This window comes from Pelodiscus sinensis, chromosome 2 (genome assembly GCF_052426305.1).
Source record: "Pelodiscus sinensis isolate ZL-2025 chromosome 2, ASM5242630v1, whole genome shotgun sequence".
NCBI classification, from domain to species: Eukaryota; Metazoa; Chordata; order Testudines; family Trionychidae; genus Pelodiscus; species Pelodiscus sinensis.
Genome location: NC_143053.1, coordinates 139,257,395 through 139,271,788, shown reverse-complemented (window position 1 = coordinate 139,271,788; position 14,394 = coordinate 139,257,395). Strand labels below are relative to the sequence as shown.

General features: G+C 41.2%; 1 protein-coding gene across 3 annotated transcripts in view; it reads right to left on the bottom strand.

Moving 5' to 3' along the window:
• Window positions 1–14,394, bottom strand: part of SEMA5A (semaphorin 5A) — a 553,406-nt gene that overhangs the window by 108,885 nt on the left and 430,127 nt on the right. For all 3 annotated transcript variants that reach the window (XM_075921490.2, XM_006111031.4, XM_075921491.2), the window contains 2 exons: window positions 10,261–10,442; window positions 5,606–5,749 (listed from right to left, as the gene is read on the bottom strand). In XM_075921490.2, coding sequence (XP_075777605.2) covers window positions 5,606–5,749; window positions 10,261–10,442 — 326 coding nt within the window. The remainder of the gene's footprint in view (window positions 1–5,605; window positions 5,750–10,260; window positions 10,443–14,394) is intronic.

Sequence of the window (14,394 nt, the reverse complement as noted above, 5' to 3'; positions counted from 1 at the left end):
TCCACAAAGGCAACCAGAGCACAAAAAGGCATATGCCCACTTCACCCCTTTTGTGTCCCATGATGGGGGAGGCAGTGGAGGAGGGGCTTGTGAGATGTGGTCATAGAGAGGAGCCCCTGAAATAACATATCACCGCTTGCGTGACCAAGCAGCCACAGGAAGTATCTGCCCTCCTTGTACCCTTCCCAGAGTGCTTCCGTGGGCTTTAAGTCCAAGGCAGGCTCCAATAAGTGTGGACATGCTATTTCAGAATAATTCTGACTTATTTCAATGCTTCCCTATAAGGCGGGGACATGCTATTTTGATTTTGTTAAATTGGAAGTTATGTCGATTTTAGTTATGTGGAAATCATTTCCTACTGTAGACATGCCCTGAGTGTTTAGAACTAATTGCTCTGTGTGTGCATGTTATGTATTTGTACTGCATATGTTGATGTATACAGATATAGATGTGGGATTCTACTTCATAAAGTCAATTTTGCTTTCTGGCCAGTGCAACTCCACTGAAACTAACAAGATTGTATGGTAAAACTGAGATAAAATTCTGGTCTTATGTGTATGTATAGCAGGGCAAACTATTCAGAGCACATAATTTATTTGATTAATTGAGACTCTTTTCCCTTTTCTTCCCCTGTGAATTATCTGGAGGAAAAACTCCAATTTGTATGTATTGCAAAATGAAATTATACAATAAATAGTTTGTGCAAACATATTTCAAACTCTGTATTGTTTATAACCTATTCACCTGTTTCTTTGACTATTCAGTAAAAGTATTTTACTGTTCACATTGTAATTGGTCACCTAAGTCACATTATGGCATTTGGTTTAGATGATTTCCAAACCCTCAGAATGGTCACAATGGCTTTACAAATAATCTGTGTGTGAAAACGGTCACGGGTACATATTTGGCTGCATATTTGTGACACGCTTCTCTGTGAATAGGTCAAGACGTTTGCTAACATGACTGCGGGTGGAAGTAAAATAAAAGCTATCACAAACAGAAGGCATTTCATAATTTTATTATTCAGAGTAACGTGCACACATTTTTTGTATTATTCCTCCTGCTCTTAGCAGAGCAGTTGTCATGACGTTTGGGACACACACATACAATAAACTGAATCTTTGACATTAAGCCAAGAAGTTATGGGATTGTGTCACATAGCGTGTTATAAATGAAATATCTTGTTGCAATACCAAGTCCCATTTTCAAATGTCACCATGCCATGTTTCCTGCTTTTTCCCAGGTAAACACCAGGGATAAACAAAACTTTACTGAATGAACTTTGAAACTGAATCTTGAAGCATTTGAAAGGTTAGGAATGCTGGAATTCTGCTAGCCAAATCCAATTAATGATATATCTGAAGCTACAAATTAATAAAGCAAAATCAGCCAAAGATTTGTGTTTGTATTCTTCTCCCCCTTTTGAATGTATCAAATGCACAGAAGTGTAGTCTGAGATTCAGCCAATCAAACTCCAAAAATATCAGATAAGTTTTTATATTTAAAGATCAACTGCATAGGTGAATCTGGGAACTGTGTGGTAGCATGGGGTTTTGAGCCACTTTTTATTAAGCCTCTCCCTGGCTGCATTTCAAGTTAGCCAGTAACAACTTCTTCCCTTTCGCACACACTCTCCCTTTTATTTATTTTCCCAGGACCCAGAGGGCTAACATTCTACAGTAATTCAGCAAAACAAGTATTGTAAGAAACTGAGATCTGTGTAACGGTTGCCCTCTGCACTGACTCTGTCTACAGCAGTGATGAGGTCAGAAGGGAGAACGGCACATATACACATGCTTAAAAAAAAAGACTAGACTAGTGCAAGGACAACCCTCCCCCACCCCATTCTCCTTTTTGGAGGAGTTCAAGTCCAATTACTCACATATAGGAATTGCCATTCTGGGGGAAAAACAACTCAGATGAATTTATTCCAGCAACCTCTTTCCAGAAAGCAGCCTATATTTGATGGTTCAAACAAAGGCAAAAAAAAAAAAAAAAATCCAACAATCCACTTATATATTCAATTCTATCTCACAAATGGAAATTTCTTGCTGACCACAGCAGAAGAGAAATTTATGCCCTGGAGCATAAGGATTGACAGCCCTTTTAATAGGAAGCTATAATGCTTAAAAATGCAATGTTATTTACTTCAAATAGCAGCAAGTAACACAGGTTGATTATATAGCGGTTAGTTAAAACTCCACTCTTAATTCATTTAAAATGCGTTATGTTATTTCTGTGTCCCCTTTGTTTTAGTACAGTATTAGAATAGAGGGTGGATAATAATCACCAATTACATTCCTCTGTACAATTAATCTTTGTGTGCACATGAGTTATACTGTTATGCTGGTCAATATTGGAGGCTATAAGCAGTCATTTTTTGGATATTCATTCAAGCATAAACCTCACTGAGGCTCATGTGTGTGCTAGCCACCTCAGTTCCCCTTAATCTGCATGGCCACGCAGCTTCCCACTAAGCACTGAGTAGGGGATCAGGGCTGCAGGGGGAGAGATATTTCTTCCCAGGTCTTGAAGCTGCTGGAGAAGTGGATGGGAGCCCCACTTCACCTGATCCAGCATCAAGCTGCCACAGCCAGGGGAAAGTGGCCCCTCCTCACCATCCCCACGTCCAAAGCTCCTGGCCTACCTTGAGCCTCTTCCCATCCTGAGGACCCTCCTGCACCCAGAAGCCCATGCCCTCTTGTGTATCTTTTTCTGACTTTTCTCGGCAGTCTAGACATAGCCTACGTTTCAGCAGTACACACAGCCAGAAAAGCCAAGACACACAGAAAGGACCACTGATAGGATAGCCCTGAGAGAGCATCACAGGAAAGAGCATCCCGGACAGAGCAAGGGCTGGAAGTATTGTGAGCATGGAAATTGCCTCTTGTTTGATCCTACTGTGTTCAGATAAACAGGTCTTTGCACATTCTTTGAAAATAAACAGATCGGACCTAAAGGAATGTCAGATTTGTATCAACTTCTCCTAGTGGAAGAAATGCTCAATGCCCCAAATATTGCCTAACTACTTACAGGGCTGGCCTTCCCATGAGGCAAACTGAGGCGGCCGCCTCAGGTGCCAGACTGGGGGAGGAGGGGGGGCACCACTAGGACCAAGAGTGTAGAAAATTTGTCTGCTGCTGGTGCATATGTATTCTCTCTGCTCTAGATGCACAGAGATGGTGGAGTGCTGTGCTGGAGGAAGGAGGGCATAAGAGACATAACATGGAGGCAGGAGAAAAGCTGGTATAGGGGCGTCATTTGAACTCCCCGCCTCAGGTGCCAAAATGTTGTGGGACGGCCCTGACTACTTGGGCCAAAAAGGTCAACAATACCTATTCTTGCAATTCTGCTTCAATGCTCCTTCAGTGCCCTTTTAAAACCTCTTCTCCTACATAAGTTATTCCTGCACTTCCAATCATTTTCACTGCTATCTTAACTTGAATATGGAATTCAGACATGGAACTGGCTATAAGGAAGCAATATAGTTAAAAATGAATAAAAAATTGTTAAATCTTAATGAAATCATGCTCTCCTGGCTGCTGATCTGGATCAGGAAAATCAGCTACATTTTCTTAGTAAATTGTTAGTTGTGAATTATTCTTTCAGCACTCCTAAACATATTCGGTCTGATTTAATAATGCTTTACTTCAGTCTTATGCAGGAGTAACTCAGCTGGTACTGAAGTTAAGCAGTGGTAAATCCAGCTCATTATACCCACTGATTCTCCTGTATTTTCTATTTTTTCCAGCTCAGCAAATTCTAAGAGATAAGAAAACCAGTTTAACTTTTACAAAACCTAACACTGGTTTGTCATTAGTATATTTTATTCTTTAAAATGCAATACACCTCTAAAATGATTTCCTTGCTTATTTTTAGTAGTACAAGGCAGATCTGGAGCCTCAAGTGAGTTTGTACTTCCATTGTCTGCCAAAGTAGCATTATAAATGATGACTTTTTTTTTAAGTAACTCAACTACTTCCATCTTTTGAACCTTCAGAACTCTTCAATATCCCCTTTTGGTCCTACAACTTATTCGTTCTTTAAAATGTCTATTGATTCTTTAATCCATGTTATAATTATAACACAAACGTGACACACTACTTTACCAAAACTCACCCTGTGGATTTTACTTAAATCTCAACTCTTCTTAAATATAAACTCACATTGATTCTCTATTGCTCTGCATTGATCATTTTAAGAAAACTAATGACTGATAATAAGGCTGGGAGAGAGCTATGAGATTTTATTTAAAGCTCCATATTTGCTAGGGACCATTTTTTACTTGGATGACCTGTCTGCGGAAAGTGTATTACGACATATCAAAATGTTGGCCTTATGAACAAAGAATGGGAGATATGAGTGGATCTGAAAGAGTGTGACATTTGCTAGGACACTCGCCCTTTACATATTGTGTTACAGAGACAGACTCCTAGAATTTATATGGAAACAGCAGTGTGTGGTGTAACATTGGCCCACTGGAATTATCCACTGGAATGTGGTAATTGCTAACAGAAATGGTAAAGATGCTAATCTAAATTTTCTCATTATCTTCATCAGTTCAGAGATGCAGATTCAGTGAAAAAAAAAACAGAACCTGTTCTGTTTTGATCTGAAGGCAATATAAAAAAACCTCTATTAAATAATATCAGTCTGTGATCTGGTCTCTCTTGGTTGCATAAATACACCCAACAGGAACATTAATGCAAATTTTAAGTGTTCATTAAAGAAAAAAATAGGTCTGTGTACTTTTTTTTAACTGATGGCTCATGTATTCAGAATTTTAAACACTGTTACATGATGGTATCACAGCTTGGTATTTCTTATGCATTTGACAGACTGTCCCTGGAAACAAGGCAATATATCTCAATTCAGTAGTCTCTCTAAATATATATAGATATATAGATATAGATACACAATAAATGTTTCATTTCTTTGTTGGGATTAATGGAAAATAATAATAAATAGGTTTCTCTTTGTACACTGTACATTTGAGATGGTATGATAAAACATTTTGTACTGTGCAAAGCAACAACCTGTAAAATAAAAGGCCAAGTTAAAAGCTGACAAACTGTTGAATGGTTAATATATACACAATTTCAGCTGTACTTAGAACATATTTGAGTCCTGTATTGTATGCCTCTATTAGATACAAACAAACCTCTTAAAACTTTCCCACTTGCTGTGTTGATGTTTAGTTTTATTTAATATACTGAAAGTGAACTCAGTCCATTAGTAATGCAGTGCTGTGATCTTACAACACTTTACTCTGAATTGCAGATTTTGAGTCTGGTCAAGTGGTAATTCAAACACAGTACAAACAATTTTCTGAGGCCCAAGGGAAACCGGGGGGGGGGGGGGGGAGTACCTCAAAGTAATTAGCTGACTGGGAATGCTGGGAGCTCTGCTGGTTCGAGAAGGACTAAGCTATGTGAAAACTCAATGTACTGCTGAAGTCCCTGTCCTTGTTAATAGTAATTGTGGTAAGAGGATATAATGGCAATTAAAAAAAAGAGAGATCAAGCAGTTAAAGGGGAAAATATAACATGAAAATAAACCTGAATGGAAAAAAATTAAAATAGGCAGTGGAGAAAAAATTACTCACCTCTCTTCACGGTTCTGTCCCACACATACACGGCCTCCATGCCGAGGAGTTGGATTGCTGCATGAACGCTGGCGGACTTGAAAACCAATTCCACAGGTAGTACTGCAGGGGGACCAGGAAGTCCATGGAGTCCAGCCCCCATTTCTAGTAGAATAAGAAGTCTGGGCTCTGTCATCTGTTATATATACAGTGAGCAGCTGAGAACAGAATTTGGCCCATTAATATCTGCAGATATAGTTAATTCTGCATGGAGTTAAACTTCCAGAAGACTTAGTGAAAAAAAGAAGTTTCTCTGATACTTGTCTTTCCCATCATTTGTACCTGGTCTATATTATACATTACTGCTGAAATGGGCCCAGTGACCAAACACCTAGAAAACCCACACAAGTCCCTGTAATCTGACCATATAAGGTGGTACGTAGTTTAAAGCTGAAGGGATCACCAAAACATGTAGTCTGACCTACTAGTGGTCTCCAACACCATCCAGCACCTGCACACAAGTGAAAACAGACCAAAGTATAATAGACTACAAGAGACCAAACTATTATGTGGCACAGGCCTAGAATAGAAGGGACCAACTACATTATAGAGGTGAAATGGGTAAGTGAAATAATCCAGGCACGTGACCCAAGCCCACACACTACAGAAGGCAGCAAAAACCATTCAGGCTGCCAGTCTGACCTGGGGAAAAATCCCTTTCCAATTGCATTTATGGTGATCAGTTGGATACTCAGCATGTGAGCAAGAACTAGGCAGCCAAGCACCAGAGACAGTAAATGCTCAGTACTACCTCAAAGCTTTTGCCCACTCCACTCAATTTTCAGCTGAGACCATCCCTGATTGTTCGGAGAAAGAAGATTAAAAGAACAGAACAAAATACATGGGAAGAAGCACAAATCCTTCCTGACGCATGCAGGTGGCTGGCTGAAACACTGAAGCAAGAGCTTTTACAAACATAAGGCATAAAGCAAAAATGAGACGTCAGGCACTTGAGATGAGGTGACCTATTGCCTATTTATCACAAGTAACCCCAACAACCCAAAAAGAAAACGATGAAAGCTTTTATTGCGCTTGGATAATTTTGGCACTTGACCACAGAATATTGGAATTTCATAGCAAATACTTCCTGACATGAACTGTCACTAAACTGGGTTTAATTATCAGTGTATACATGGGTTTGCTCTGATATGTATATATTTAGGCTGAGGTCATGTGTGAGTCTGTTCAAAGTTCAATAAAATATTTGTTTAAAAAATTACACTTCTAATTTTTAACCATATTCACCACCACCATCACAAATGTTTACTTTAGTTTTTATAAAAATTAAATGACACATGTAGTTTACATTACAGGGCAGGAAGACAGGGGAAATCTGACATTCTTCTCGATTATTTCAAAACAAAAACAAAAATAAAAAACCAAAACCAAACCCACTATTAACAGCAAATGGAATTAAATTTTCCTCAGTTAATTTATTCTGGATACATTTAATATTTAAATTCCCACATTAACTTTTTTGAGAGAATTTTGAGTTACATAATGCTCTGAGCAGTGATTCTCAAACTGTGCGCTGGGACCACAGAGTGGGTTGCAACCCTTCTTTAATGGGGTTGCCAGAGTTGGTGTCAGATTTTCTGGAACTCAGGACTGAAGCCAAAGCCTGAGCCTCACTGCCTGTTATCAAAGTCCAAGGTCTTCCGCCCTGGGAAATGGGGTTCAGGTTATAAGCCTCATCTGTATAGCTGAAGCTCTTGAATTTTTGCCTCCTCTCCATCTGTGGCAATAGGGCTCATGCTTTGCCCCTCCCACCTCCCACACACCTCAAAGTGCTGGGGCTTGGACAGGCTTTGGTTCCCTTTCCTGTGGTCATGTAGTAATTTTTGTTGTCAGAAGGGGGTTGAGGGGCAATATTATTTGAGAACTGCTATGTTAGAGAGACCATATTATTTATAGCACGTCTTTTAAGGAAGATTAAAAACTTTAAGTTCATGCCCTTCCTTTTTCTGTAAAAAATAAATAAATAAAAAACCCGGAAAAATCAAGTTCTAGGAGCAATACGATTTCAAGAGGAAACAATTACATGAGCTCACAAGTCCACAAAATCCTCAAATAAGACAACAATACCTTCAAAGGTACTGATACAACTAACAGAATCAATACAGATTTCTTATACTTGTAAATCCCTAGAAAGCACAGTCTTGTTCCCATTAAAGTCAGTGGGTAATTCCTACTGACTTCAATATGAACAGTATCATGCCAAATGTACAGAAAGAAATTTTAAACCCTAAAGAAATCAATGCATGATACAGTTCCCACCATTTTTTTTCACACCTGAAAATTGGTAGTAAAGATAAGAAATTTAACAAAAATCAAACTCGGCAATGTAATTCTCTTGAGATTTCATTAGAAACACTTACAAAGAATACTGAAGTTAATATAATACAAATTACCTTAATTAATAATTAAAAAGCTCAACTGGTTCAAAATACAACAGGATAAAAATGTTGCTCTTGTCAGATCATTTCAACAGATGAGCAAAAGAGTGACGTTTTAACTTTTACTAATGGCTTATTGTTATTCGAGCAATGTATGAAACTTCCCTTGTTTTATTGGACACTGAATTTGACACTAGAGAAAATGGCTGCCTGAAAAATATCATGGTTCACTGCTACTGATTTTGGACAGAAAAAAAGGGTTAATTACTGTAAGAATTAGTATCAATGGCATAATTTTGAGATGTACTAAAATCAAGGAAATCTTTGGGTGCCTAGTACAGTACTCTGAAAATCCATTATTAGTATGAATGGTTATGCAAATGAAATGATGTAATGTTAAGCAGGGAAATGACTATGATAATATCTATGGTTTATGAGCATTTCTCCAGTCCCATCAAAGCCTTCAGGACTTAAAACTAATTTTTAAAGGTGATTAGACGTTGTTGCACTCAGTACTATGGTGCCCATGTGATTCGGGAGCCTAGATAATATTTTTACAAGGGATTTAGGCACTAAGAAGTCAAAATCTCCTTGGTTAAATTCCTAAATCTCTTTTCAAAAGGAGATTTAGGCTCCTGAGTCAGTGAAACATTACAGCAGTGAGTTTAGCAATGCCTAAGCAATTTAAACACCTCAAAATGCCTTTAAAACTCTGGGCCTCCAAGTCCATACTTGGGCAACAATACTTCTAATAACTTTTGTCCAACTGTTTAGCATCATTTAGTATCCTTGTCTTCTTCCTACACTTCTCTACATTCATCTGCAAACACCACTGATTTTTTTCTTAACTATTTGCACACTCCATTATAACATCTGGAACCATTACACACAGGATAATAACTGCTCTGATTCATACAATATTGTCATGAGGTGATTAAGTATTTGCTACTGGTGTAGCGTAAGTAATGGACTGGAGAAAGTGATAAAAGAACGAAATGAACAGACTGGAAATGAACAGACCAGACCATTTAACAAATTTGAACTTAAGGCATTAAATGTAAAAAATGTTTGAAACCTGAGCTCCGGATCAAATTAGCTCCACTTCCTTCACTCTCACCAGTTGTCAGCGTAAATCTGCTAATCCTACACCCTCGGCCTTTGTCAGCACTATTCAGAAAAAAAAATACACTCCCTGTTTCTAAACTTGGAATGAAAAATGATCTCCTCTGTTATTCAGTCTCTGGAATCAAGTGAGTGTGCTGCGATGGAAAAATGGTTGCAGAGACCAGACACGGTAGGCCACAGGCCAGGGTGTTATGTTATCAGCACAGGCTTCAGTAGAGCTGTCTCCTCTCCACTGCAGACACAGGCATCTCAAAATGTGTTCTTTCTGATCACAGGGCCAGAATTAATGCTTTAAAAAAGCTTTCTGGTTCTGCCAAATATCTTTGTGCCCACAATAAATTTGATTTACTAAACACTAGGGCTACATCTACACTGGCCAGTCTTGCAAAAGAACACATGCAAATGAGGTGTGGTGATGAATATTGCCACAATTTATATGCATACTTAATGAGCCGCCATTTTGCGCAAGGGGCTTATGCCAGAAAATAAGCGGCAGAACAGTTCTTGAGCAAGAAGGGGGATTTGTGCAAGAAGGAGCAGTGTAGCTCCTGGTAAAAATGGTGGCTCATTAAGTATGCAAATGAGAGGTGGTGATATTCATTCCCTCACCTCCTTTGCATATGTTCTTGCGCAAGACTGGCCAGTATAGATGTAACCTCGGACTTTAAATTCTGGGTGTCACCGAAGGCACTGATTTTCTCCTCTGTATTTCTTTTGTGAATGTTAGTTGGGGTCAACTTAAATAGTTTCACAAAACTTAAAGCTAATTTTTCCCACTTATCCAGTTCTCTCTCCCAGCAAAGTCTGAGAGGCTATTTATGTCCCATGCTGCTGTGGCTTTCATCATAAGCAGTTCCACATTGAAGAAAGAATAGGAAGGCTTTCCACAAAAAATATTACTTCATTTTTTTCTTTGAAATAATTTTTAAAAGGATATCCTATAGCATGGGTTTGTGCCTGGCAATTGTCTGATCACAGGGCCAGAACTAGTGCTTTAAAAAAGCTTCCGGGTTCTGCCAAATATCTTTGTGCCCACAATAAATTTAATTTACTAAACACTAAGGTTAAGTTTACACTGGCCAATCTTGGGCATACCTGGAGCAGTTGGCAATCTCCATACTTGGTCCTTCACACTGCCAGCCTCCACACTGAGGAGCTGGACTGTCACACAAGCGAGTTCTACAGAGGCAGGAGCCGACACTGGTACCATCACTGTAGGTGCAGGGTTTCCATTGAGACCACATTCCAAAATTCCCATCCACAGTCAAATTCCTAGTCTGGAAGATTAAAAAAAAAAAGCAGAAAGTCAAGGCTTATGATTAGACAGCAGAAAACTAAACAGAGGTCCCTTTTGATGTAACTTCTTGGTTGTACAACATATTGAAGTCTGAATTTCAACAATTCAGAATTTAGAGCCACCCGTGGAGTTGTTCTCAAAAGGATCACTCCCTTCTAGACTGAAAATTCTTTAGAACAGGAATTCTATTTTTTGTTTGGGCAATGGAGACTTTGGATGAAATCATAAAAACATAAGAATGGCCATACTGGGTCAGACCAAAGGTCCATCTAGCCCAGTAGCTTGTCTGCCCACAGTGGCCAGCACCAGGTGCCACAGAGGGGGTGGACCGAAGACAATGATCACGCGATTTTTCTCCTGCCATCCCTCTCCAGCCTCTGACAAACAGAGGCCAGGGACACCATTTCTATCCCCTGGCTAATAGCCTTTTATGGACCTAACATCCATGAAATTATCCAGCTTTTCTTTAAACTCTGTTATAGTCCTAGCCTTCACAGCATCCTCTGGCAACAAGTTCCACAGGTTGACTATGTGCTGTGTGAAGAAGAACGTTCTTTTATTAGTTTTAAACCTGTTAACCATTAATTTCATTTGGTGTCCTCTAGTTCTTCTATTAAGGGAATTAATAAATAACTTTTCTTTATTCACCCTCTCCATACCACTCATGATTTTATATATCTCTATCATATCCCACCTTAGTCTCCTCTTTTCTAAACTGAAAAGTCCCAGTCACTTTAACCTCTCTTCATATGGGATCCATTCCAAGCCCCTAATCATTCTAGTTGCCCTTTTCTGAACCCTTTCTAAGGCCAAAATATCTTTTTTGAGGTAAGGAGACTACATCTGTACACAGTATTCAAGATGTGGGCATACCATAGTTTTATACAGAGGCAGTAAGATATTCTGGGTCTTATTTTCTATCCCTTTCTTAATAATTCCTAACATCCTATTTGCCTTTTTGACCGCCGCTGCACACTGTGTGGAAGTTTTCAGAGAACTATCCACGATAACTCCAAGATCTCTTTCCTGATTTGTCATAGCCAAATTAGCCCCCATCATACTGTATGTATAGTTTAGGTTATTTTTCCCAATGTGCATTACTTTACACTTATCCACATAAAATTTCATTTGCCATTTTGTTGCCCAATCAGGGTATGTCTACACTACCTGCCTAGTTCGAACTAGGAGGGTAATGTAGGCATACCGCACTTACAAATGAAGCCTGGGATTTGAATTTCCCGGGCTTCATTTGCATAAGCGGGGAGCTGCCATTTTTAAAACCCCGCTGGTTCAAACCCCGTGCAGCGCGGCTACACGGGGCACGAACTAGGTAATTCGAACTAGGCTTCCTAGTTCGAACTACCGTTACTCCTCGTGGAATGAGGAGTAACGGTAGTTCGAACTAGGAAGCCTAGTTCGAACTACCTAGTTCGTGCCCCGTATAGCCGCGCTACACGGGGTTCGAACCAGCGGGGTTTTAAAAATAGCGGCTCCCCGCTTATGCAAATGAAGCCCGGGAAATTCAAATCCCGGGCTTCATTTGCAAGTGTGGTATGCCTAAATTACCCAGCTAGTTCGAGCTAGCGGGGTAGTGTAGACATACCCTCACTCTGGGTATGTCTACACTACAGCGCTAATTCGAACTAACTTAGTTCGAATTAGTTAAGTCGAACTAAGCTAATTCGAACTAACGCATCCAGACTAAAAAACTAGTTCGAATTAGCATTTTGCTAATTCGAACTAGCATGTCCACATTAAGTGGACCCTGAACCGGGGTTAAGGATGGCCGGAAGCAGTGCCGGCAGGGCATCAGATGAGGACTTAGAATGTGGAGCTGCTGCCTCAGGCTGGCCGAGGGCTGTGATTAAAGAGACCCGACCCACACCCTGGACAGACAGTTCTCAGGGGTGCCCCACTTGAAAAGCAGTCCTGTCTTGGAGTACCCTGAGTGCCCACACTGGGCATATCACAGCACTCAGCCATCGGACCGGCTGCACTTGCCGCAGGCTGCCATCTGGGGAGAGGGGACAATTGGGGGGCTGCAGGAGAGGTTCCACACCCAGAAGCCCGCAGAGCCAGCCCAGTCCTCCCCATCGGTGGCTCGTACCCCATTCCTCCCTCATCTCCTTCCGCTTACCCTTCTCTAGTCCCCCTTCCTGATGTACAAAATAAAGAAAACGTGTGGTCAAAAATAGAATCTCTCTTTATTGAACAAAACTCGGGGAGACTGGGAAAAGGAGGTGGGAGAGAGGAAGAGAGAGGGTGGGACAGGGGAGGGCAACTAAAATGATCAGAGGTTTGGAACAGGTCCCATATGAAGAGAGGCTAAAGAGACTGGGACTTTTCAGTTTAGAAAAGAGGAGATTGAGGGGGGATAGGATAGAGGTCTATAAAAGCACGAGTGGGGTGGAGAGGGTGCATACAGAAAAGTTATTCATTAGTTCCCATAATAGAAGGACTAGAGGACACAAAAGGAAAGGAATGGGTAGCAGGCTTCAAATTAGTAACAGAAAGTTGTTCTTCACAAAGCAAAGAGTCAGCCTGTGGAACTCCTTGCTGCAGGAGGCTGTGAAGGCTAGAACTAGAACAGAGTTTAAAGAGAAGTGAGATAAAGTCATGGAGGTTGGGTCCATGTAGTGGTATTAGCCAGGGGGTAGGAGTGGTGTCCCTGCCCAAAGTTTGTGGAAGGCTGGAGAGGGATGGCACGAGACAAATGGCTTGGTCACTGTCTTCGGTCCATCCCCTCTACGGTCCCTAGCGTTGGCCGCTGTCGGCAGACAGGCTACTGGGCTAGATGGACCTTTGGTTTGACCCAGGACGGCCATTGTAAGCTCAGGGCTCAGGGTCGGGGGTCTCATGGACCACCTTGATTTTCATGCACACCTGCTCCTGGGTGGCCAGGCTGGCAGCTCTCCTGCCCTAGATGGCCACTTTCCTGTGCCTAGTGCGGAGGTCGTGGACGAGGTCCACGATGTCCGCACTAGACCAGGTGTGTGTCCGCCTCTTGCAGTCCCGGGAAAGCTCCCGGGAGCCGCCAGCCTGGTCCCGGGAAGAGGGGGAGGGCTGGGGGACATCGGGTGGGTGGCTCGTGCCGTGCCAGGTGCAGGGTCTGCTGGCTGGGTGCTGGCAGGCTTGCACTTAGCACGGGCACCGTAGCCAGCCCGTGCCCCTTTAAGGGGTCCGGGGCCGGGAGGGGGGCAATAGAGTTTCCCTGGTGTTGGCCAGAGGGGCCACCAGGGCAAGCAGGGGAGGGCTAGCCTCCCACTAGTTCGAATTAAGTGGCTACACAGCCCTTAATTCGAACTAGTAAGTTCGAACTAGGCTTAGTCCTCGTACAATGAGGTTTACCTAGTTTGAACTAAGCGCTCCGCTAGTTCGAATTAAGTTCGAACTAGCGGAGCACTAGTGTAGCGCCTATCAAAGTTAATTCGAACTAACGTCCGTTAGTTCGAATTAACTTTGTAGCGTAGACATACCCTCAGTTTGGTGAGATCATCATCATCATCACCATGGCCACCCCACCCCTGCCAAACTACAACCACTATTTGACTCCCTTGGAAAGAACTCCTACAAAAATGCAAAAGGAATTAGAGCCCCATTCACTCAATGATCTTGTGATTAAAAGTATTTCACATTTCTTCCACACTCTGCTGTGATCTGGTCTAAGACACTGATTGCAAAGGTAAATATGCAAGTCTGTTTGCAGATACATGACTTTAGACTGAAAGGCAGAAGCAATAGAGGATTAAGGTGAAAGGATAACTTCTGGTTAGGCCTAATATGGGAAGAACATAGCTGTAATTTTTTTTAAATGAAAAAGCATAAAACTATGCTAGGACTCTTGCCTATTCCCTTCAAGTCTATTCTCACTACCTTTACATGGAGAAAGATTAGGCTTTTGTTCTGGTGCTGAATAATTCTTCCAAAATACA